Source organism: Anser brachyrhynchus (assembly GCF_964034855.1).
Source record: "Anser brachyrhynchus genome assembly, chromosome: Z".
Taxonomy (NCBI): Eukaryota; Metazoa; Chordata; class Aves; order Anseriformes; family Anatidae; genus Anser; species Anser brachyrhynchus.
Genome location: NC_137697.1, coordinates 77,957,270 through 77,983,949, shown reverse-complemented (window position 1 = coordinate 77,983,949; position 26,680 = coordinate 77,957,270). Strand labels below are relative to the sequence as shown.

Here is a 26,680-nt window from a genome sequence, read left to right as displayed (position 1 = left end):
ATAATACATAATCGCAATTTTGAGAAGTTTAAAAGAAGAAATCATTCTTCAAAAAAGGAGAACAAACATGTCTTTCTTTTCCTTTCCAAGATACACTTCTACCTGTGAGCTAACGCATACTGAAACATAGCAGAAGTCCAAATCTCAGTTACAATTCTAGACCTTCACATACAGTTAACCTGTTCTGGTGAAGATGTGACTTCAGTATAACAGCATTACAAGCCTCCTTCCCCCTCCCCAGGTTTGGGGTAACTTTTTATCTGGAATAACTATTGCATCTAATACAACATTAAATTTTTTTACCTTACAAGCATCTCTATAAAGGACCATGTTCCTTTCTTACAGATAGGACACTGAAGAAAATCCAAATAATATCTTAATGTAGATGGGGATTTCCATGGAGGATCAAATTGGAGAACAAGGTACAAAACATGATGAAATTTAGCAAGAAATACTGCATCAGTATTTCCCTGTAATAAAATAAGAAAAAAATATTAGCTATACGTTGCCAAATATACATGATTCAATCTCACATAGCCAAAATGAAAATTAAATTAAATTACATCAGTGAAGTAACAAGCCATTTAATGCATAACTAAAAGCAGAAAAAAATCAGAATTTACAAACAAACAAACATAAAAACAATAAAAAACAATTGTTCTAGTGTGGTATTCCAGTTGAATAAATCACTGCTTAGAACAAACCTTCTTTTCTATTGAGCTTTCTATCTGTAGCCTACAAAGTTAAAAAAAAAACATGTTGCACAAGGGCTGTTTCTACAAGCAATGAAAAAACTCTAGGTTGGTTCTTTCACAATATTTAGACTCCTAAATTCATAGTTTTTGTAAATTAATAATAATATTAAAAAAAGTATTATTTCCTTTCCAGATTGCAGTAATGCTAAGACATTAATGAACATGAAGGGTTAATGCATCACCTAAAACTGTAAGCATACTGTCAGAAGAAAAGACAATATTTCTTGCTTTAATATTTATAACACTTTATAATACTTATATATATATATATACACTTTAAAATACTTTTTAATATATATATATATACACTTTGTAATACTTTTATAATACTTTAGCCTTCAGCTCTTACCAACAGGACATGTTCTAGAAGAGAATGAAAAAAATGCACAGGAGGTATAGAGTACTTCTGAACAGCCGCAAGTTCTGAGATTACATCAGGTAATAAATGCTCTTCGACTAATCCTTCAAATATGTGCCAAGTAATTCTGGACAGGTTGGTATTTTTAATCTAAAAATGGGAATATCTTCATAAGTAAAAGAGCAGCTTATGAACAAACTTACAAACCCAATACAGAACACGAACTAACACAAAATCTTTAAGTAAAATGTTGGCAATATAGTAAAATAGAAGAACGTTATAAATTACAACAGAAAGGTTACTTATTGCCTGATCCAATGAGCTTCTGCCATATAGAATGGAAATACCTTCACCTTACTGCTTACAGCTTTCATTAACAAGAAAGTGCCTTACAGAGTGTGCCTAACTCCTAGGACTATCTGAATGCATTCACCCTTTTAAAAAACAAATTACAATTCACACACTCCTTAGCTTGTCTATAATTTATTCTGAAAAGGTATGCACAGGAATAAGTGTTAATGCTTCCAAATGTGCAGAATACATTCCACAACATATGACTGGAGCAGTAAGATAATTAGTATCAGCAAACAGCTAACAAAAATTGAACAAAAATGTAAAATCACAAAATACATCATTTATAAACTTTATAAAACTACAAACCATGTGACAGTTTTACCTCCCTAGTGCTGCTCCTATTACCATGACATGTCAAAGAAGCAGCTAATGCTACAGATAGTACAGGTATTGATCCCAGTGGACTTCAAAGCTCTGAAGATCTTCTTAATGGCACAAGACTTCCTTCTTATTCTGTGCCACTCATGACAGTGAAACACTTAATTTTGCAAGCTTTCAGAGGGCCTGGAAGAATCTATAATGGCTTTCCTGGAATGCTGTATCTGCCCTGTAATTTCCCTGTTATCCTCTGTACTCTCAGCTTTCAAAAACTTTATTTCCACTGACTAACAATATCAAAGAGGGGGTATTGAAGATCTCAGCTACATTGCTATTTACGTCTTTCCTCTAGTCCAACACAAAGCTAAGATGCATAAGCCAGTTGCAACCATACTGCTGTTAGCTTCTGTTTTGAAATCCAGCTATTTTGTTTAACTGTATAGCCTGAGGTTCTGGTAAACTCAAGGAAACTGGGATAGGGAGCCACAACTGAAAGAAGCAGAGTCAAGAGTAGATCACTGAGTTGATAGAAGTTAAACAATTACGTAGATTTCTTATTGCTTTAGTCCCTTAACACCTGGTAGACTTTACCAACTCTGCCAAGAAACTTGGCTCCTAATGCCTAGTAGACAAAGCAACATGACACAGTCTACCAATTGTTTCAAAATGATTTTAAACTAAAATTAACAGAGTCTTCAAGTCCAATTGTGGTTTGAGGTCATGGAGTATACTGCTATTAGCAAGAATTCCCAAAAATGTTTTAGAAATAAACAAAAACATTAAGAGCTCAGATCAAACCTGATCAAACAACAACAAAAACTTCTGAAAGAAATGACAATCATTGTTAAATCACAGCTAAGGTCTAAGTGAATGAGCTCCATCTTAGCAGTATTTAGTTTCTCAGCAAATGTTACATTTCTGAGATCCCTAAGGCACGCCATTGCTATATTAACAATAAATAAAGATGTTCATCTAGACAATTTTACTTTAATCAAATCTTTGTGCATCTGGCATTTGCAACTCACATTTATTTCAATTTTCTCATTCATATATGCACTGTTAAAATCTTCGCTTTATTTCCTTTGGAAATAATAGTTGCATTCATACTTTTCTACTGCTAATTATATGCAAACAGTACATCTAAGGAGCAATCATAAACTGTTTAATGGCAGTCAAAGAACAACTCTGTTTTCTAGATTTAAAACGTGCAAAGATGACAGTATATTGTGCAGGGACAAGCATGTCACTACTGGCCCTCATCTGGTGATCGTACCAGCACATCTTTTTATATTGTGACAGAAAGTTATGTTTCTTGAAAATACTGGTACTAGACGAAACAGACATCATCCATGCATTATTTGAAAAGTACACTGAACAACTGTCCTGGTTCCAGTTAGGACAGAGTTAATTTTCCTCCTAGTAGCTGGTAGGGTGCTATGTTTTGGATTAGGATGAGAAGAGCGCTGATAACATGCTGATGTTTTAATTGTTGCAGAGCAGTGTTTACACCAGGCCAAGGACTTTTCGGCTTCTCGCTCTGTCCTGCCAGCGAGCAGGCTGGGGGTGCAGCAGGAGCTGGGAGGGGACAGACCCAGGACAGCTGACCCAAACTGGCCAAAGGGGTATTCCATACCATCTGACGTCATGCTAAACAATATATAGGGGTGGCTGGCCGGGGTGGGGGGGCCGGCTGCTCGGGGATAGGCTGGGCATCGGTCAGCGGGTGGTGAGCAATTGCATTGTGCATCACTTGTTTCGTACACATTATTATTATTAGTACTATTATTATTATTATTATTATTATTATTATTTTCCTGTCTTAATAAACTGTCTTTATCTCAACTCACAGGCTTCACTTTCCCTTTTCTCTCCCCCATCCTACAGAGGGAGGGGGGAGGGTGAGCGAACGGCTGTTTAGCTGCCGGCCGGGTTAAACCACAACAACAACAACAGAAAAAAACAGTTTTGGGAGACTGTGAGAGGCCTTTTGCATTACTTTCAGGCCAGGAAGGAAGAGGAGAACAGGTTTTCATCTTTTTTGGGAGGGATAAGGAAGGATGACAGAAAACCAATATAGTGGACTTTCTGCAGAATCCAGAGACACCTTTTGTAATGAGTGCCTTCAATAAGCTGTGTACAAAACTGTGCTGGCTGGCATTCTGGCTGATGAGGAACTAGCATTTTCCTATGAAGCACTGCTAGTAGAAGCCTTAAAACTTTGAGCAGAAACAAATGAAAATGAAGGTCCATAGAAAAGAAGTTTGTGTAACAAAATGCAGAAAAGACAATTTACTTCCCCCAGACTAATAGAAATACTTATTGGAGCCATTTGGAGCTGTGTTTAACAGCCATAAATATACTGCCTATAAAAGAAACATATCAAATACAAAGGCTAGCAACAGATATTCCACAAAGCAATAAAAGATGGTGGCAGGTCATATTATAGAAAATAATTAGAATTGGGTTCAAAAATTCCAAATTTAAAGTTATATCATTATTAAGAGTACCAGATAACAATTTGTTATCAAAAGTGTTAAGAAACCTAAAGTTTTATTTCCCCATAAACTCACTAACCAAAACATGACTATTACAGTGTAGGACAATGACAAAGGCATATTGATGCTTATGTTTAAAAATATTTTTCTTTTCCCCTATTATATCAATACAAAGGAAACAGATAAAAAGGTAATTCTGTGAAGACTGGGACCTCACTTATACACCAACTAACTATTTACTTAGTATAGTTCACAAAAATGAGTCTTCAGACACAGAAGAAATACACAAAGGTAACACATATGCTTTAAGAGTTTCCCATTTTAACATTTTAAATAGTAAAAGTCACCATATAAAGTACAGTAGCTCGTAGCTAATATGTAAAATTCTTTTTAATTACTGAGATGTAACATTTCAACAAACATATTTAAATAATTTATTCTTAGTGTTATATAGAAAAGGGAAAAATCTGGAAGTATTTTTTTACTTAAGAGACTTTACAACAAAGACTTAACTGGTGCTGACCTGTACCTGATTTATGGCATGCATTTGTCTTAATGGGAAGAAAAATGAGTCAAAGTAGTTATGAGAATAGGACTGGAAAATATGATTCATCCTACTTGTAATCCATACTTCAGTACACTCTGAAACATGCATGATGATGCTTAAAGCTTATGCTGAAGTACTGCTTCTTTCTATGGTGAGACAACCTAGCTAAAGTCTGTCTCTACTAGCAAAAACATGAGAACTGCAAAAAGCAGAGTGTATCTTTTCTACTTTACTATTGCAAAAATACAGTGTTTGAATAGTTTATGACACTAAATCACACTATGGCATCTCTCCTGCTTTTCTTAGGTTATTAACAGTGCTCTCTTAGCCAGTAGTATTAAAGGGTTTCTTCATAATAAGACAGCAGTACTGGAAGCATCATAACAACGAACAAATTCACTAGTATCAGAATGATGTTCTTTAACTTTTTAATAATTTTATTAGACTTTTGGATAATGTAAGTATTTTAAAATATTTATTCAACGGCTAATTTCACAATAAAAGTATATTTACTTGACTGCATAAAAAAAATCTATAAATGGAACATGATCTCTTTGCAAGAATCCTTACCTTTGGATTGCATTTATTCAACTGGTCTTTATGAGCAGATATTTGTTTAGCAGTCTTAAAAAAAAAAAAAAATAGTCAACCTGTATGCTGGATACCAATAAACCGTCTATAAATACTGTATTAAAACATTTTTTTTAAACACAGTAAAAACAAAACATTAAACATAGCAATCTATTTGTAGTGCTTTTTAATATTTAGATGGCAAAATTAGGAAATAAGGGAATAATGACCTGAGAGGAGAATATGTGCTTTTTTTCTCCTCAGTTTTCCTGTTATTTTCTGCTTCTTTTGCATGCAGTTGTTATGTAATGACAGTTTGACTAGATTTGATCCACTTAACCATTAAAATGTATTAGTGCTTTCAGTTTTTCTATGGCAAAACGCAAACTCTCGATACTCCTTGCAAGTTGCATGTAATGTGATGACAGTAGGTGCAAAAATGTATTACTATTACTGTTACATTTAGTTACCTAGTGTTATGAGCTTAATAATATATTTTATCAGATAAAGTCCTTAGGATTACGATTACTCTATCTGCACATAACTACATAGTAGTTTGAGGGAAAGATAATCTAGTAAGAAGTGCTACTGTTATATATAGTTACTCTGGCTTTGGCTGGGATAGAGTTCCTTTTCTTCAGAGTAGCTCATGGTGTGCTATGATGGATTTGTGACCAAAACAGTGTTACCCGCAAACAGTACTCACACCAAAGCTTTAGCTCTTGCCGAGCAGTGCTGGTACATTTGTCAAGGCCAGCTCCTCACACTACCCAGCCAGTCAGCAGGCTGGGAGGACGCAGCCAGGACAGCTGACGCCAGAGATGGTCCATACCATACGACATCGTATTCAGCAGGAAAAGCTGGGGGAAATGATTCTATGACAGTCATGGCATTTGTGTGCCCAAGTCCCCGTTAGGCATGACGAGCCCTGCTTGCCGGGAAATAGCTGAGCATCTGCCTGCTCATGGGAGCTTATTTTGCTTTGCTTGTGCCCACAGCTCTCGCTTATTAAACAGTTTTTACCTCAACCCACCAGTTTTCTTGCCTCTGATTCTCTCCCCAGTCCTGCTGAAGGGAGCTGTGTGGGGTTCAGCTGCCTACTATGGTTAACCTGCAATAGTCCTATACACGAGAAGGTAACGATAGATTTATTTTTTAAAGGTCTGGAGGTTATGGTCTGGTTAAAATGTCACTGATGGAGTATTTGATGGTGTATGGGTTTAAGCAGCATTAGTCTTCAAATTGCCAGTCTTGAGTTTAAACATTTTGTACATTGAGCATTTGAATTGTTTTGTTACTAGGAGCTTATATTGATACATATAGTGGACTTTAATTTGCAGTTACAGAATCAAGAGTGCTTTATGTAAGTGAGCTACTACAAGAATCCTTACACAGTATCACCTGCATCAGTGTAACATACAGTGATAATACACACTGTAATTAATTGCTTTTTCTAGAAATGAAATGCTGTTTTTAATTACTAATATACCAAGTTTATCAGGATTAGATATGTGACAGCATTAAAACAAAGGAGTGCTTCTTGCTCCAGTTTTTATTTGTAATAACAACAAAAAAAACACTTTCATATCAATCAACAAAATTTTTGCTTGCTCTAGGATATGGCTAATTTTAAAAATGTGTTAGTGTAATTTAGCCAGGTACCAGGGAAGTCATAGAACAATTGTAATCCAATATGACACTGTGTTGAACAATATCAGCTATTACTGATTTCGCATATTACACCAAGGTTTCAAACAGCCTACTATGTCTTTCATACACCTATGACTATCAATTACCACTACTAAGTTGTATTTTGGCTAATGGCAGATGTAGTAAATATAAGATTATTAAACCTTGCAGGCTAAAAAGGCACTACTACTACTATAAAAGAAGTTAAAATATCTAGTTAAGTAGATTCAGTATCCATAATAAAAGTTACATTAAATTATATACATTTTACATTTTATGCTGAGAAAGCATTAATTAATTGTTACTTACCTCGGCAAAATACATATGTTTTATCACAGCATTTTTCAGTTCAACAAGCTTCACCTTAGACTCATTTTGGTCAGTTTCTCGTGCAGGCAGGAAAGGGTTCATTTGGGTAACTTCAATATTTTGCATTTCCTTCTGTGTAGAGCAAAAAACCACGTTTAAACTTATAATGATGCTGTAAAACACCTTTTATGTCCTGAAGTCTTTCCATACATTATATTGTAAATACATGTGTGCACATGCATGCTTATTCAATTTTTCAAGGGTCTACAGCATGTGGCAAATAAACTTCTGTGGAAATAGAACACTGAAGTTGCAGGCAGCTATAGCATGAGAACTACCAATATAAGTTTTCCCAGTTATTTTCCTAATTGACTTTAACTCTGTCCCAATCTCCGTTGTTGAAACAAGAGCTGTGTTAAGACATAACAGATTCTCTTTTTGGACTTTTCAAAAACAAAAAGCAAAGCCCACACCTTTTCAATTAGTTGAAAACGTAGTAAGTTTTTTTTTAATACAGGTTTTCATCAGTTTGACTATGATCATTACGGCCACTACAGTGAAATCCTTTCAGTTCTTGCCTTTAAGGGTGCACTAAGCTAGTAATTTAAAATTTAGAAGCGTTTTTTTATCTACACAGACTAACACTAAAATATCTTTGTTTTAGGCTGCATTGAGTTTACATGACAAGGTTTTGGTAGTGGGGGTGGGAGAGCTGCAGGTGTGGCCACTGTGAGTACAGACAGACCAGAAGCTGCCCCATTTTAGAGAAGAGCCAGTTTCAGACAGCTTCAAAAGGAGCTCGCTGCTGGCCAAAACTGAGCCCCCAGATGTAGTGTATTTAAGAAACAGTAAAGACACTTGCAGAAGCTGCAAGACTGAGAAACGAGTGAGAAGCAGCCCTGCAGTCCCCAAGGTCAGTGCAGAAGGAGGGCAGGAGGTGCTCCAGGTACAGAACAGAAGTTCCCCTGTGGCCTGTGGAGGAGCCCCCAGTTGAGCAGTCCATTTCTGAAGGCTTGAACAAAGGGCAGGGCCCACAACGGAGCAGCTCGTGAAGGAGCATTCCCGTGAGAGGTGTGAGGAAGAAGCAGCAGCAGAGATGACATGTTAGAACTGGCCACAACCCCCAAGCTGCTCCTGGAGGAGCAGAATACAGAAGAGTGGGGAATGAAGATGCACATGGGAAGAAGAGTTGAGCAGGGTGAAAGTGTTTTTCATTTTGTTCTTTGTTTCTCACTATTCACCTCTGTTATTAATTAGTAATAAATAAGTCTTTCCCAAATCAAGTCTGCTTGTGACAAGAATTGGCGTGTCAAGTACTTTTGCTAACTTGAAAACAGCTCTAAATAGTTTTTGGTGAGCCAAAGATGAATGTGAACTCAAGCCCTGCTTTGATGCATTAACTAGTCTACTTTTAGTGCCACTCTCTGCACATTAGTTTCAACATGCTTCTAAAAATACTTATATTCAGATAATTTATAGTGCCATCTTGGTAAAATTTTGTTTAATTATGAGGATAGCTCCCTAAAATCATGCATGTGGCTTTTACACCTCGAACCAGTAAAAATGACACCTTATAGTTTCAAATCATTTATGACACTCCCACAAAGTGTTTTAACAGCAGAGTTACGAGGTTGATATTATAGGAATAGATATCGAAATACAAAGACAAAGCAAAGTGTTGGTTCAAAAAAATCAAGAGAGAACAGACTGAAAGCCTATGACTACACGCTGTTTCACTTTTAAAAATGAATATAATGCGGTTTTACTTGATTCAGGATCTGATTTGGGTACTAAACCATAGGACACGTGTGTGTATGGGAAGAAGAAGTAGCAGTCAAATAGCAGGACTACAGATTTACAAAATTGGAACTTTCGAAGTCCTAATGAAATGTGTACCAAGTACTTCTAGAAGCAAGAGAAAGGAGCATGTTCATAACATTTTTTGATAAAGCCTAATGCATGTTAACAAGTGTTGTGCCTATGTTTTACTCTTGTCCTTTTAAAAGACAGAGTCTTGGCAATTTTCTGACTTCTTTAGATGCATTTAAATAGAAACTGGTGCTCTCGTGCCCTCTGAAGTGAGTTACTTTAGTGAAATCTAGAAAAAAAGGATGTGTGTAAGTTAATGAACCAGTTAAGATGGAACACTTATCACACTTGGGATGAATTCAGGGTTCATGGAGATCAGTAAAAGCTGAGATAGTCATAAATACTTGACTCTCATTCCTCTATTAAACATAAATTTCCCTAAACAAGTTTCATTAAGAGAGTATGCACTAGACCAAGATCCCACGCTGATGTGTGTTTTAATCAGCATGTAAACACTAAGATCTTTCACCTCCATTTTTGCCCTTTTGTAGCAGCTTTATCAATCATTAAAATGAGGAGAGCAAAATACTTTGATCTGAAGAATTTAAAAGATTTCCAGAAGAAGCAGATACTGCCTAATAAACCCACTGTTAGCTCTACAAGTTTGCAAAGGCAGCATTTCTTATTTAGTAGTTGATTAAAATCATCCCTCAATCTGAGGAACTACAAGTCTAAAGGAATTTTTTTGAGTCCTTCAAGTAATTCCAGGATAAAATACTAAGAAGTTTTATATAGTGTATCTGACTCTCCTGCTTGGTAAACTCTATCTCCTGAGAGATTCAAATGTATAACACCCCTTGTTGCATCTTAAGTGTGACCTAAACAACGAAGGACTCAATTTTTTGACCTGAAAAAACAGAAGAGGTAGAAATTGGAATTGTGAGAGTACACAATTTCATAAACACATTCTATGAAAAACAAAGGTGTTTTTTCTGTTCTTGCTTGTGCACACTATTTTTTATATTTCACCTTTTATTTTTATTAAATAATAAATGTTTTCGCCAAAGTAAGTGCTTTCCCCAGAATCTCAAGGCTTTCTGCCAGTATTTAGGATATATAGCAATTTGTGTCTACTGCACAAGCTCCTAGCCAGTCCACCAGGATATCGTGCTCTACCTAAGTTGATGAACAACTGAATACACCTTATATCAAATATATTCCCATAATGAATTTTTCACAGTTGACTGGAGTGAGTTTCCTTTTCTTTTTTTTTTTAGCATAAAGTACTGTTGATTTGTCCGAACTGAAATAAACAATGAACAGATACTTCTAGAAGACCCAATATCCAAATTAGGTAAAGCTTTGACCAGACTGAGACACAGCCGTACTGTTTATACAGCTAAAAGTAGAATTAGAGAGTTAAATCCCTCCCTATTCTACTCTTTCTACACAGTTTTGGTGAAAGTACATGGGATATTAAGCTGCAAAAGCTAAAGAAGCAGTTACGTTTTCATTTGGTGAATTTTAATCACCCACTTTCATATCTAAATTTCAAATCGAATAAATCTGTCCACTTCTGCCATAGACACTGTTGAAAAAACAGTAATTGAGTAGTCCTTCACTAATGACAAGCAATGGTAAATGGATCCTTTGCAAAGTTTCCTTCAAATCTGAAATCTGGTCTTTCTGTAGCCATTGTTAGTCTTCTACTCAATTCTTATGAAGTTAACAGACAATGTTTACACCACTGCTACTTTCATCAGTCTCTGAATTGTGCATGCCTCAGTTAAGAAATAATCCCTGGATTTAAATGCTCCAAACTGGAGGGGAAAAAAAAGACTCATGTTCCAGAATGGAAAGAATGACTACTGTAAAGACTGTGGGTCATGGCCTCAACCCATATAGGATCACTTATCAGTGTGGTCTGTAAAAAAACATAATATCGGTCATGGTAAACAAAGGACTATGAATCACGAGGCATCCCGCCCCCCCCCCCCCCCCCCCCGTGGACACAGTAAAGAAAAAAAAATCTAGTTCTAGTGAGTTCTGCATGTACAAGAAAAAAAGTCACTGAACAGTGGCATGTCCACTCATAGTTCACATGAAAAGGAATGACAGAATTACGCTGTTTTTCTTGCTTTATTTTCTTTTCATGACTGTGATTTTAACTCATTCTGACCTAATTTTGGAGCTGAATGTCAAACCTCACACTTCCAACAACCTGATGTTGCACTGGATGCTTCACCTGGCTCTGTCATTCCAACAAAACTGTCTCTCTGGAAAGATGACTTCAGTATGGCTTCTCCCTTTAAACGAAGTACCTCAGCTTATAGCTAGGTCTTCGTGTCTTAGTACATCTGCTGGTGTACTGTCTCATGTTCTAGTAAAATTAACAGAAGAAAACTATTACAGGGACTTTTGAAAATCCTGTTCTACTGATCAAGAAATATAGAGCTTTGTATTCTCAAGAACGTAGGACTTCAGACTAGTAAAAGAGAAAGGAAGTTTTCTCATGACTGGCAACAGGTTTTCTCATACAGAAAATGGCAAAACTGAATCTATCACTACATATGTGAAGATATGATTTGAATCATTAGTATTTTCTGAAACACAGACAATTATATGGTTCCCCTACTATTGATTCCATAGATGAGGCTGCCATAAATGTATACTGTTGGTATACAAGACATGATTAACAAATCCTCTTGGCATGCTACTCTGTTCTCATATGCTTCTTTACGGAATCCTTCAGTTTAAATTGATTTTATTTAACTTTCTCTGTCCTCAGATGTGGAAAGATCTCTGTAGTAATGGGGAGTTAATGGTATGCTTAGACAGCAGTTCATACACCTGTCTTAGGAATTATAATTCTTGCAGCATCAGTCTCAGTACATTGATTGAAAAAGGAATATAGGTGAGAAACTTACATAAGAGTCCTAGTGCAGGAATAGTTTGACTGAATTTCCTCTGCCCAATATAGAGTCCCCTCAGAGAATTTGTATGGCAACCACCAATTCTTCCCAGCCATGAAGGACTATGAGCAAACTTATTTCTGAGTTAAGAATCTGAATCTTTTTACCAGACTGTAATGTTATGAATAGAAAGGTAGAATAATTGAGGTTAGTTGTGAAAAGAGGTAACTAAATTGATCAAGAAACATGAGGATACCATTACAATATATTTTAATGGCATATGCTAAACCCAGAAAAAAAAAACATCTACACATATATAGAGACAGACAGATAAACACACAGATCATAGAATCATAGAATTTTAAGGGCTGGAAATGACCTCCAAGATCAACTGGTCCAACCATGATATACAGACACACTTGAAATTGTGACCAAAATAAAGAGAATAAAAATTAGTATTTTTCTTGGTAATTTATGAATAACTTTCTAAACTGTTTGTTTGATGGTCAGCTATACTGAAACTTTCTCCTGAAGTCTAATTCCTTTTTTCACTATTAATAGCACAAAGCAGGAGCCGAGAAGGAACATACAGAGCAAGAAGAAGATGTACGCTTCTTTGGTGCCACTTCTACTGGTTTGAATCAAAACACTGCTTTGAGAAAGACAATTTTTCTGTTACAGAATCACAGACTGGTTACAGTTGGAGATACCTCTGGAGATCATCTGGTTCAACTCCTTGCTCAAGCAAGGCCACCCAGAGCAGGGTGGCTTTTGACAGGCCCAGGTGGCTTTTGAAGATCTCCAAGGAAGACACGCTACCACCTCCCTGGTCAACCTGTGCCACTGTGCTGTGCAGATGACAGAGCAGAAGTGCTTCCTGGTGTTCGGGGGGAACCTCCTGTGCTCCAGTTTGTGCCCACTGCCTCTTGTCCTGGCACTGGGCACCACTGAAAAGAACCTGGTTCCATCCTCTTTGTACACCCCCTGCTCCTGGTACTTATACGCATTGAAAAGATCTCCCATAAACCTTCTCTTTTCTAGGATAAACAGTCCCAGTACAAGAAAGCTGTATTACTTCTAATCAAAGTTCAAAATATTCAGGGTGATCGTATCCATCTCTATTATTAATGCTGCATCATACACAGTAATCAGTACGCCTGACATAAATTGTTAATGACAAAAATGAAAAATTAATTTTATGTATGTTTTTTAAATTTACTTACCTCCAAAAGGTAATCTCCTATATATTGCAAAGGGTAGCACTGATCTTCAGAGAAACGTTTTTCATTTTGCGTAAGATAAAATTTATTATGGACGAATATATGAGTAATATCACTCCCCATATTTTGGGATGAACATATGGTTGCCTTTCCAGCTTGCAGAACTCTAAATAAACATATTTGGAAATATTTATTTACTGTGTTATATTCATACTGCTAAACGTTACGTTAATGTTCACAAACTACAGGTAAGAGAGTGCAGACATATGACATCGCCCAGCCTTCATTAGGAGGATAAAAGGGTGCTTAACAGCCTTGAGAAAAGGAAGGAACACACTTAGCAATGAACTGCAGACAGGTATTTGGTGATGCAGCTTGCAGCCCTGCTCCATGATCAACCAGACAAACTTCACTCCTTTCTTGCCTGTGCATCTGTGGTACACCCAGATCTGAGAAGTACTCCTAACTAACTGGAATTTCAACAGAGTAGGACAGTATGTTCTCCTGCCAGGAATTTACATTGATGGATAACTCTGAAATAAAGTCAGGGGCTGCTTGCTTTTACTGTTTTAGACAAAAATGTTACTTTTAATACTCTGGTTATGATACAATGTATGCTTTAACCATGGAACCCAAATGTGTAGGGAGGAAAAACAACAAAAAAAAGTAGTCTCAGAATTCTCACAGTTGAGTTTTTCTTTTCCTTTGTTTTCCTTTGTTTTTTGTTACAGTATATATTAATTGTTACAGTACAAATCAGGTGTTCAGAACTACAAGAAACTGTTGCTTACGTGTGACCAAAAAAAAAAGTAAGAAGAAAAAGGTCAAAGTGCAGCCCAGATCCTTTACGCCATAGCTCACGGCTAGCTCAGGTCACCCAACCAAATGAAATGATTCTGGCTACCATTTGTATGTAACTTACACAAACTAAAGCAGTACTCTGAACAAGCAAAAATCTATCTACCTTGTCTCATGAAGAATGTTTCTGTTTACTTAAGATACTAACATATGATAATGCATATTATATTTAACACTATACTAAAAGAAATCTAAAAAAGCAGTGATGTCAAAGATCAAAAGAATTGCAAAACGTAGGAAAGTATGTTAATGAAAATGATTCCGAGTTTGAAAAGCCAGCAGTTGTTATGGACCAAATTAACTGGGATGGAAGAAGAAAGATGTGTTCAACCATACCGTAAGTGTTCTGTTGCTCATTATTTAAACTTTAAGACATATCCTCCTACCTTATAACAGACGTCATTCGTTTATCACCTTCCTTAACAGCGAGGATAACTTTCCATCTGTGGAAGGCCCCTGGTGCACTAGACTGTGTCAGTTCTTTGCGCCATCTTTTAGGTGCAGATTGCATTTGAGGTGAATAATGGGTGTCTTTTTCAATTTTATATCCCCATTCGTACGTTGTTTCATCAAGCCATCTGCCACTTTCGGCACTATTAATTATGTACTCCTTAGTTAGTATCCACTTTCCTAAAAAGCAAATGAACTGTCAACCACAAAAGATTTTTTTGTGCAGACAAATGGCAATCAGCTGAAGATCTACTATAAAATTAACTTCAACCTTTCTTGTGCAAATAAAAGCTGGAATTATAAGTACCATTTTAAAAACTTCTTCCTACTACAAGAGTTCTCATCTTCACAGTTTAAAAATGAGAAACCTCACAATACCACTGAAAATGATCATTTTGTTTTCTTTTAACGATCAAGTACCTTTTTACCCTTCCCAGATAAATCATGTGACTCTCTCCTCAAAAATCTGCAAATGGAAGTCTCCAGCCTCCCACATTTTGTTTTTTACAACTTGCAAAGAATCTTGCTTAACCCTCTGTTTTCAAGAGCAGTTGAAACTTTTAAAAATGTACCTAAAGAGATCTGAGGTGCATTTGGTGTACTTGTATGTAATAATGCTGTCAAAGCACATTTGCTAGTTGTTTTTTTTTGTTTGTTTGGTTTTTTTTGCTTTTGCTAAGGGCTTAATTTATTGAACTGAGACAATATTTTACCTCCAGTAATTAAAAAGACGGATGAAGTTTTTAGCATGTAAGCTGTTTCTTTTATATATTCTTGGTATTACTTACATTGCAAGTACAGTGAATACCAATGTTAAGGGGATTTGGTTTTAGACTTTTGTCTTTCCCCTTTCTTTTTTTCACAACCTTTTCCTCTCCTCCTCTGGCTCCACCTCCTCTGCCTCTCCTCTTTCATCTTCTGCATGTATGGTTCTGATACTATAAGTAATGATCTTTCCCTTTTTTTCCCCTCTGTCTCTTCTTACAGGTTCAGGTCAAGAGCTGTGGTTACTACCCTGCTCCTGTATTGAAACACTACCTACTGTAAGATACTGTAAGAGAAATAGACTTGAATTGTGTGAACCTAATTGGCTTCACGGAACAGCAGGGTTGACTGGCAAAATGTCTCAGTGCAGGAGCACAAATGGTATTTCTATATAACCTAGTGTAGGTACCAGTAGACTTCTGATGAAATAGGTGTGTTGTACACAACTTGTATGTTAAAGAAATCACTTTCATTTTGAAGTTTCCATCTCAAAATATCTGTCAGCTAGTGAGTCCATGAAGACTGGCATTCACTTCTATTGAGTTCTAAATGTGTTTAAATATGATCTGTTGTGCTTAGGAAAAAATGCATTAGGAATGAACACACTCTGTCTGCCACCAAGGGCAATGATTATGCAAAAATGGTGCCTTTATCAAAATTAAGTTCTAGATAGTTTTGGGGAAGGTTTGAAAACATAGAAATACCAGAGTTTTGCATTGCCATGTGGACAGTATGTATATTGTTTCCACTCAGTTCATGAAAAATATATCCAGTTGTTTTAAATCTCCAAAAGTAAAATAAATAAATAAAATTTGATATCTGAAGTACCTAAGATTTAAAATGAAATACTACACCACAAATATGATTCTAAATATATCCATACATTGTTTCTCTCATGGCACCTTTCATTCTACTTCCTTTTTGATATGAGTTTGATCAGAATTTTTAGATCCACTCAAGTAATCATTAATGCATATACTGAAATTCTAGCAGTGACAGATGATTGAAAATACCCGCTAATGTGAGTCTAAAATAAGATCACTAATTTTACAGGTATACCCACAATTAAATTTATCTATTTCTGTCTGTAATCTCTTAAATTCAAGACTCAAGATCCATCCCAAAACTTGCTTTAAACATTTGTTACAACACAGTATGGGAAAAATAAGGATCATATTTAAATAGTTAATTAATGAGGACAACAACATCTTGTAACTCTACAACATTTTCTAAACTCATTATACAATGATCACAGGTAATTTCTCTTAAAAGTAATCTTAAAATACGTAAATACGTAATTCTTTTTCTGAAAGCATTTTAGTTGCTCCAGTACAGAATTCTAGCATCCAAACTTAGGTGAGAGAAGAACAAGAGGAAAGACCAGAGGCTCACTTCGTAAAATGTCAGTGGCAATAGCCTGGAATTTTGTCATGCTGCATAAACAGAAACTTAGAAACATTGATCCTTAACAACGAATGTTACAGCAAATTTGGTGTCAAAAACCAGCTCACTAACTACAGGTGTCCATACTCTATCCAATCCCTCTTCAAGTGAGCCATACGTAAGCACCTATATCATTTGGATATGACCTCCCCATACAACTGATATATAACAGAAGTTTTTGTTTAGAAACAAATGCATATCAAATGAAAGAAGATGGCAGGAATATCCCTTCGGCGCTTACCAAAGCAAAAAAGAAGTAACTCTAAACTTGAACACAGTACTTTGACAAAAATCAAGGATATTTGAACAAGCAGAAGGTGGTTTTGTAAGACAGTCCATTCATGAAATTATAACAGTTAACTAGAAGTCTTCAAGGGCTTCTTTTTAGTTCTGTTAAGATTCTTTGAAATTGTACAGCAAATCTACTCACCTGCAGCACAGGCAGCTAAGAACTTTTCACTCTTGCAAAGCTTTTTCGCTATAAGATGTGTACAATTTCTGTATTTCTAATAAAAACACAAACAAAATACACAGTGTTATCACTGAAAACATTTTAACTTTCTTGGCTACTTATACACAACTCTAAATTACTACAAAGTCCTTGATTTTAAGAGTTGCACTTTTTTCCTTCCTGCTTTAAACCGTCACGTGTTTTAACGAACAGTACCTTATTATCAAAGAAAACACAGTCCATTTTGAACAGCAACTCAACTAGTGCTTTCTTCTCTCTTTTTCTAAACCCAGTTAATTGGATTCTCCGTTTCAGGCCACCGCTCGCCATCTGTGAGAAGAAAAACAAGCGAAAAGGAAACACAAAACACACATTATGAAACGCTGCCTGGCGGATTTCCGAGAAAAAAAAAAAAAAAAAAAACAGAAAAAAAAAAAGAAGAAAAAAAAAAGTGGGGAAAGACAACGCCAGGAGCCTCGTTACCCGGCGGCCACCCACCGCCCGGAGAGCACCACACAGCCCGCCGCCACCGCAGCCCCGAGCACCCCCGGCACGGCAGGGCGCCCACAAGCAAGGGAAAGGCGAAGGAAAGGCGAGGAAAAGCCTCCTCCTCCTCCTCCTTCTCCTCCTCACAGGAGGCCCCTCGCGGCTCCCGCCCGCAACCCACGTACGCCTGGCGGGAGGGCTGCGGCCGCCATTTCGCGTCCCGCTCCTGGCCGGGCCCTGCCCCGACCGCTCCCCGGCCCCGTGGCCGCCTCCTCCCGCTCCGCCTCCGGATGTGGCGGCGGGGCCGTTCCGGGCCGTTGTCACCGACGCTCGGCGGTCGCCTGGGGGTTGCGGGCGCGGAGTCGAGCGGGACTTGGGGGCGCCCGGCCGGGTAAGTGGTCCCGGTGGGGCTGCCCCCTGGCTGAGGAGCCCTCCCCGGGGCTCCCCGGGGTGGGTGCGGGTGAGGCCCGCGGCGGGCGGGCGGAGCGCAGCTGGGCTCTGCGCACTTCCACGGCTCCCCGGGCGGCGGCAGCGCCGCCACGATCCGAGGGAGGAGGAGATGATGATGGTGGTGGTGGTGGTGGTGGTCTTCTCTCGGGCCGTGTGTACCGCGAGGGATGGGGACAGCGGGGTCGTGAGGCGAAAGGGAGGGCTGGGAAACAAACCGGCGCCGCCTCGGAGGCTCGGAGGCGCCTTTTGGCTCTGAAAACCACAACTTTTGTTGCTCAGCAGACAGCAGCAAGAGCAGACAGCGATCTCGTAGGGGCGTGAGGTGGCACCTTGCTTAGCAGAGGACACCGGCGGAGGAGCTGAGCAGACGGCGGTGTAGGTCCGGGCTGAAGTGCCCCCTGCCTGGAGCAGTGCCCCAGGGATTGCCCATCCTATGGGGCCTTTTCTGCACCCACAGAAACTTTCCGGGTTCCACAGGGTGAAGGCTGACCCCCGGGGTGGCTGGGGACCGCTACAGATGGGTGTCAAGGACACTTATTTTGGCTGAGAGGATTGCCGCCCTGGTGATCCAGTTGGCACCAATTCGCTATTATGGAATTTAGTGATTTTTTTTTTTTTTAATTACCAAGCTACCTAAAAATTTTAAAAAAATATTCAGACTGTACATCAACCATGCAATTTAGAAACTTACAAATACTAGGATGACAGTTGTTTGTGAAACTTTGTTTTGGTCCCTTCCACGTATGAGGAGTGACTTCACTTGATTCCTTGTGTCACCTTCACACACAGAATGGATCACACACGATAAATAGTTTAGTGTTTTATAACGAATAAAATAGGCTTTGTAGGATACTTTATGTCTATGGTTAGAAAATAGAAGGCATGTGTCCTGAGTCAAGAACCTTGAGTTGCCTCCTTAGAGAACTGAATGCTACTCTCTCCCCATAAAATTCATATGTGATAGTGGACAAGTTGCTTTGTACTCATTGAGGTAGCTGTTCTTCTTTTTCTTTTTCTTTTTCTTTTTCTTTTTCTTTTTCTTTTTCTTTTTCTTTTTCTTTTTCTTTTTCTTTTTCTTTTTCTTTTTCTTTTTCTTTTTCTTTTTCTTTTTCTTTTTCTTTTTCTTCTTTTTCTTTTTCTTTTTCAAGATATGTGAACTGAGATGTGTATGTCAAAACTTTCACAAATGTTTTTGTCACTACGATTTAGGTCAACAGAAGGAACACTTTGAACTCATTAGTGCTCTAAAACGTAAATATTCCAGTGGGAAAACGCCACCACCACCACCCCAAAGAAAAAGCACAACCACCATGAACACACAAAAAATTTTAGATTTAGACATCTAAAATGTGGCTGCACATTGGACACTTGGTTCTAATCCTGTCAGTTTCCCAGCTATCAACATGGAAAAATAGATCTGTCTGTCCTCATGAGTCTTCTGTTGCTTTTTATAAAGTATTCAGGTACTCCAGTGATTTAATGAACAAGATGGTGAGAAATTTATTTGGAATCCCAAGCAATGTTTTGATTTCATGCTTCACATAAGATATGGAGCCACTCATTGAATAATTATCTAAAATGAGAAATGTTTATCCTGTCTGTAGGCTCATTACTATAAAGTAATGCAAAAACTGTAACCACTTTTGAAGGAAAAGCAAAAGTAGATTCAGGTTGCTACTCTTACTGCTTACTGAAGTTTTTTCCTAACATGTTTCCTTAACATTGTAGTTACATTTTTGTACTCCAGTATGGTGAAGCAACCATCAACTACCTCTGTCATTAGTTTTTATATAGTTGGCACTGAAAAGTCTTAACATCTACAAGAATATTCAGAATCAAATGGCTTTATTTATTGCTTGCATTACTTAGTAGACAATGAAAATTAGTTGCACATTACATTTTCTGTTTTGTACCTATTTCACCTTTATACCTTCACTATTGAGTTGTCAGTGCTGTAAGGGAATTCATATTAATTCTCATAATTGGAGTGCAGGAAATCCAAAATGTGCTTGTTTTGCAATACGTAATCTAAGGTTTAGACTACACTTAATTTATTGTCTATAAATATTATATTTATTTGATAGTCAAAATTTTCTCTAATTTAAAAACTGGAAAAGAAAGACATACAACTGTTCATAAGAGTAATTAATTTGGGGTTTGTTTACTCTGGTAAAGCTGAAGTAAATAGTGTTTGGATTAATATATTTTAAAGCTAACAGTTGAATTATTATGATTATCAACAGTTATTAAGTGCTAATTATTACTTAGCTAATAGTAACTAATAGTTTTATGCCACAGTGCTCTTAACAGACTAGAGAAGTCTTCAACGTGTAACACTAACTTTCAGCTCAGAATACTGTGGACTAACTGCTAGTGAGGAAGTTACATGCTTATATGCTGACTGTTATCTTAGAGAATTTTTTTTTTCTTGTCTGTGGCATGTGAAATGTATGTAATCAAAACTGAATCCTCAAACACTTAAATTACATTGCTATTGCAGTGTAGCTTTAACATGGTAAGAATATTTCTGTTACCTTCATTTTGGTGATGTCTGCTAAGTTTGGGTTTCATTTATGCTCTCCATTTTTTTTTTTGTAATAAGACTAAAATGTTTTCTTCTTTTTCTGTTCTTGCAGTGATCTCATTACAGTAAATATCTTTCATCTCATTATGATTTTTTTTTCTAATTTACAAGAGAGAAGATGAGTTCTCATAAAGCTATGGGTAGTTTAATTGGAACATTTTCCAGCACCTCTCAGTTTCTTTGTCCTAGCAAAGATGGTTTATTTCTGCAGTATTATACACTATATTTAATCTGTTGGTCTCTGTGTTTGAGATAGATATCTACATTTCATGATTTACATGGCTACACAGTCTACTTTGCTTAAAAATTTCCTTTGCTCTTTCACAGAAAGGGTTTGCTTGCAGTATTTCAGGCACCCATCTCTTCAGACTTTCTGTCTGCTTCTTTTTAATTTTATTTACTAGAGACACAAAAATAAAAAAATAAAAAGAGAGGGAAATTTATTTTTCAATCCACTCTTCTAACTTTCTGCCTTTTTTTTTTTTTTATGGCAGCTTAGGGCCTTGGATCCTTTTTGTCCCACATTAGCCTTTTGACTTTCTATGTGGAAAATGGTAACTGATTTCTTGCAGTAATGGCGATTGGGATACAAATCACACACAGACACACAGAATTGTAGGGGTTGGAAGGGACCTTGAGAGATCATTGGGTCCAACCCCCCTGCCAAAGCAGGTTCCCTAGAGCAGGCTGCCCAGGTCGGCGTCCAGACGGGCCTTGAATATCTCCAGAGAGGGAGACCCCACAGCCTCCCTGGGCAGCCTGTCCCAGCGCTTCGTCACCCTCACCGGGAAGAAGTTCTTTCGTATGTTGGTGCAGAACTTCCTGTGCTCCATCTTGTGGCCATTGCCCCTTGTCCTGTCCCCACAAACCACTGAAAAGAGGTTGGCCAAATCCCTCCGTCTCCCACACTTCAGGTATTTATAAACATAAATAAGATCCCCCCTCAGTCTTTTCTCCAGGCTGAACAGACCCAGGTCCCTCAGCCTTTCCTCATAGGGCAGATGCTCCAGGCCCCGTACCATCTTTGTGGCCCTCCGCTGGCCTCTCTCCAGGAGATCCCTGTCTTTTTTGTGCCGGGGAGCCCAGAACTGGACACAGTACTCCAGGTGAGGCCTGACCAGGGCAGAGTAAAGGGGGAGGATCACCTCCCTTACCTGCTGGCCATGCTCCTTTTTATGCACGCCAGGATCCCATGGGCCTTCTTGGCCACAAATCACGCATTCATGCATAGGTATCTTTTTCTGTTGTGAAGTGTGATCTGGCAGATTATCTTATCATTATGATTACAATTATGATTATGGTTATCTTATCATTATGATTATTAAGATTATATCTTGTCATGCTTTTCATTATGTACGTGTGGTGGTTTCACACTGATGGCTAGCTGAGCTTCACAATGTCACTCTCTCATCCTTCCTCCTCTGAAGGACAGGGGGAGAAGATACAATGAAAAAATTGCTCATGGGTTGAGATTAGAACAGGGAGATGGCTCACCAACTAGAGTCATGGGGCTCTCCGTGAGCAGCAGCCTCCTCCAGGCCACATCCACCTGCTCCACCGGGGGCTCCTCCACGGGCTGCAGCGTGGAGATCTGCTCCGTGTGGGACCCGTGGGCTGCAGGGGGACAGCCTGCTCCACCAGGGGCCTCTCCACAGGCCGCAGGGGAACTGCTGCTGCCTGCCTGGAGCACCTCCTGCCCTCCTGCTGCACTCACCTGGGGCGCTGCAGGGCTGCTTCTCGCTCAGTTCTCACTGCTCACAGAGGCTGCCTGTACAGCCCCCCCATTACCTAAACCTTGGCATGTAAACCAAATACAGTACATAAAATATTTTCCATCATATGAAAAACTTTACTGCTTGATTAACAACTGCACACCTTAAAACAGGATTTCTCAGAGGTATTTTTTTCTGTTGCCTCAACTCTGTCTAAGATTTCGTCTGCTAATCTTTGACGTTGGCTCTCTCTGTTTGTGTACGTACATGTATATACTCATCTAAGCAGTATCATTGGACAAAACAAAAGTCAAGTGGGTGAATTTTGGTCAAATGCTTAGTAATCACAGCTTTTTAAACGCAACCAGAAGCTACACTGAAAAGTCTATCATAAAAACTAAAACAGTATGAAGTGTCTCCACACTGCCTTCATGTGGAGAGAAATCTTACTTTGTGTCCTCTTCTAAATCCCTTTTCTAAGTCTTTCCTTAGTATGAAGCACTCACTGGCTTTGTCCTAATGGTGAAGGAAAAAAAAATATATTTTTTTCTAGAGTTATAAAGGATTACTAGAATTAAAAGTAATATGAACATAATATAAACCTACAGACGCTAGAATAGTTTCTTATTAATAATAGTTCTTCTGTAAATGTACTTAAAGTTTCTTTCGTGTGCTGGTGAATATAGGAATGGCATAATGCGCATTGTGAAAATTGTTGCTTTTCTTCAAGCTGTACTGTAAACTCAGTTATCATAAGTTTGTATTTATATTCAAAATCAACTTTTATGGTCTTTTCAGGAGGCATCATTTGTGTTTCTTTCATGTAACCATTTTACTTACACAAATCATTTCTTTTTTTTTCTGATTATTGTAAGCTCAGCCTATCTTATGTCCTTGCATTCATCTACCCTTCTGCCAGTTCACATCCCATTAATGTGTGTCACTGAATCAAAGCTGAGGGACAAATATAGATAGGACAGCACAAAGTTCCACAACTTGTTCAGTAACTCTTCTGTATATGATGCCAAGCTATGCACTTTGTGTTTGATCACTTATTAAGGAATTAGTGAAATGCACTTCATTAGTGCACTTCAGTCATTCATAACTTGGAGTAGGGTTTTTTTTGATTGTTTTAAAATAGAGATAGTGGGATGGTTTGGTTTTGCATTTAATACTTTTGTACTACACAAAATTTGAGTTTCTTTTCGTTGCCTTACGTTAGCTAGTCCATTGCTGCTTGGACCTTTTTTCTTAATCAGTATACCAGTCTTCTGCCCTGACCTACATCCACCATTCGTGCCTGGCATACTTAATCGACCTACTTTCCCCAACTGACCTTCTAATATTTTCACCTGTGTCAGAGATGTGTTCTGAAATGGTCAGCAACTTTTTGTTCATAGAGGTCCTTTCACCATTTTTCTTTTGAGAATCTGCATAATCCCATTCAGATCATATGTGTTGAATTGTGTGTGTTTTAAAGTATATTTTTTTGTCTTTGGTGTATTATTCTTCCCTAAGTAACTCCTCTCAGAATGGTGAGTGTGTAATGGTAGCTGTAATTATATTTTTTTCATAGTAATTGTATGTTTTTAAAAAGCAGTGTATATACTCAGAATGTTCAGATATGAAAAATGGCTTCTTTTCTGCAATAAAAACAGAACAAAACAGTTTTATTTCTTATCAGGCTTTTTCAAGGCATGCAACGGCATCGTTGATGCCCTGGCTCAATGTTATTAGAAAAGCAATTTAGGCATGTGGGGTAACATGTACTTTGTACCTTCTCTGCTGTTTGCTGTACTTGAGGTGAGCACAGGGTGTATGCAAAAGATGTAGATGTCTGTGAATGAAAGAAGAAAAGAAGAATACTAAAAAGAAGTTAGGTAAAAAATATGACATGAATTATAATAGGGAAGACAATGAAGCTACAACAGGAAGAAGGCTAATATCAAGACAACCTCCAGTTTGTTAGCACTGTAGCTATACGTTTCATCAATATGTAACTGGAAGATCATATAATATGGTGAAATGCAAATATCAGACATATATTTGGAACTGAAGGTAATTTCCCCCCCACCCCCTGCCCCGGTGAGGTTTAAAGAGTATTGTAGAGTTTCTTTTTAATGGCTTAGTTGCCCTGTAACTTAATGTGAGAGTATTGTCATCAGGAGATATTGCTGATAACTGTTGTATTTCTTACAGCTTTATTTGTTATCCATCCCTAAGAAATCCAAGGCACTGACAAAGGCGAGCTTCCTCAGTGTATCTTTAGTGTCTTAAAAATGCTGTAGTAAATTTATGTGTTCATTGGTGGTTTTTTATTTTATCAGCAATCATTGTCTATTAGACTTAAGAAGCAGACAGCATTTGCCAAAAAATCGATCCGAAACCAACTGTCAGTATGTTTCCAAGTATGTTGTATTACTGTAAAAACCTATTGCCATAAGAAAGGGTGTATCTTTTCAGGTAGGCTTTGAGTGTTTGGTAGTCAGGCTCATTTCAATGCAAAATATGCTGAACATCTATCTTTTTTTTTTTTTTCACTGTTTTTTTGTGAAGAATTCATTTGGAGGAACAAGAAGTTTTGGTTAATGGCTGGCTGTTTGCCGTCACGCTTGTGGACTTGGAAGTGAAAAGTGGAGTGTTGTTATTGAGAAGATTACTGTTTGATTCTATGAGCCTTTGGTGTACCCAGAAACAAGACATACGTCTTTGTCCCATCCAGAGATACTGCTCTATGTTGTGAGTGACATGTACACTTATCTAAAGAGTCAACAATATCCTGTTGTGATCTGTAGTCTCAGGAGCTTTTTGAAAATTGGAGAGGTCCTCCAAATCGCTTCCTGAAAATAATCTAAGGATTGCAGAAAAGGCAGCTAGACCTTTCGCAGAGGGAGTGCTTTGACAGTCCCTTATGCACAGAATAAAAGACTTCCTTTGAAGCAATGACATAGATAAGGTCTCCTCCTCTTTTCTTCCACTTTCTCAGTGAAGCAATGACATTTATTAGGGCAGAAGATTTTTGCTTTTAGTGGTTTCTCCCATCTGGAGTGCCAGTATTGACAGAAGGGCACTGAGGTTAGCATCATCCCTTGCAACATGATTGCTCATAAAAATCATCATTAAGGGCTGAAGTACCAGCAGAGCTGAAATCACGGGCTGGGAACAGACTGTGTTTTCAAGAAATGTTGGGGGGCATGAAAGCTTCCTTTGGGAATGCGTTATGAGCTCTTCTGTATAAGCATAACTCTTTAAGGATGGTACCCCTGCTGCTGCTGCTTCTCCTCCTTTCCTGCCTCCCCATTCCCAGCAACATCCTCAAAGATCTATCAGGCAGTTACACTGCCAGATCAGAATGGAAGTTAGTTATCCAAAGTCCTAATTCCAAGGTGTTAAGAGGGTAAACAGAAGCCTCCTTCTGCAGGATCTGAGAAATGACTTCACAAGAAGAGTTGCTAGTAGCAACAGTCAATAGAATATGGATCTTTTGGGTAATGAGAATGCTGTAAGTGAAATGATTTTGAATTCAGCTGACTAAGGGATTCTGGGGGCCAGTGGCCTTTGAGGTGCCTCTCCCGAGTGGAGATACCACTGTGCGTTTGTGTGTCTGCAGCTAACTCTTCCCATGTTTCAGTGGGGGAACACTTCACAAATACGACTGTTCCCCTCAAGGGATGGTAAAGTTGGTGTGGTAGGAGAGGAAACAAAATTAAAAAGGAGCAGCATGAGGAATAATGGGGAGACCGGTTACGAGAAGTGCATATGTAGCATATTGGACGTACATGATCCAAGTCTTCTGAGGTAAATGGTAAATGCTGATTGAAATGTGGTGAATTAATCTGTCATCTTCTAGTTTAAACTTTTGGAGGTGCTTGCAGAAACTGATTTGCTGCAATTCATGGAGGCATAAAATAGGCCTAGGTAAATTATATTTAGAAGTGTTTCCATATTTAACACATTCATATGCCAGATTTCTCTAAGCAAAATGTACATCTCTTAAATGTTCAGGGTACATCTTATATTGGAATGAAATTGTCTTTGAAAGAGACAATATGGAATTAATCTGAGACACCGTATCTAGTTAAAAATGCGTATGCGTACATATGTCTATATAAAAATATATAGGATGATATTATGGGCCGTGTATG

General features: G+C 38.0%; 2 protein-coding genes across 26 annotated transcripts in view; one reads left to right on the top strand and one right to left on the bottom strand.

The window, feature by feature from the left end:
• SLF1 (SMC5-SMC6 complex localization factor 1) overlaps positions 1-18,116 on the bottom strand; it is a 39,612-nt gene extending 21,496 nt beyond the window's left edge. Inside the window, exons 1-9 of one of the 3 annotated variants that reach the window (XM_080572684.1) lie at positions 17,975-18,116; positions 17,520-17,633; positions 17,283-17,358; positions 14,581-14,824; positions 13,340-13,502; positions 7,396-7,527; positions 5,398-5,451; positions 1,105-1,263; positions 304-470 (exon numbers count right to left, since the gene is read on the bottom strand). In XM_080572684.1, the coding sequence (XP_080428810.1) occupies positions 304-470; positions 1,105-1,263; positions 5,398-5,451; positions 7,396-7,527; positions 13,340-13,502; positions 14,581-14,824; positions 17,283-17,358; positions 17,520-17,633; positions 17,975-18,001 (1,136 nt within the window). In that variant the 5' untranslated portion in view covers positions 18,002-18,116. Of the gene's footprint in view, positions 1-303; positions 471-1,104; positions 1,264-5,397; positions 5,452-7,395; positions 7,528-13,339; positions 13,503-14,580; positions 14,825-17,282; positions 17,359-17,519; positions 17,634-17,801; positions 17,943-17,974 lie in introns of those variants that run through there. The other 2 variants (XM_080572685.1, XM_080572686.1) reach the window with 2 other exon arrangements.
• Positions 18,038-26,680, top strand: part of KIAA0825 — a 256,762-nt gene continuing 248,119 nt past the window's right edge. For 12 of the 23 annotated variants that reach the window (XM_080572661.1, XM_080572660.1, XM_080572676.1 and 9 more), the window contains exon 1: positions 25,092-25,274. The gene's annotated coding sequence lies outside the window, so the exon portion shown is untranslated. Of the gene's footprint in view, positions 18,181-18,518; positions 18,619-24,734; positions 24,780-25,091; positions 25,275-26,680 lie in introns of those variants that run through there. The other 11 variants (XM_080572668.1, XM_080572679.1, XM_080572680.1 and 8 more) reach the window with 9 other exon arrangements.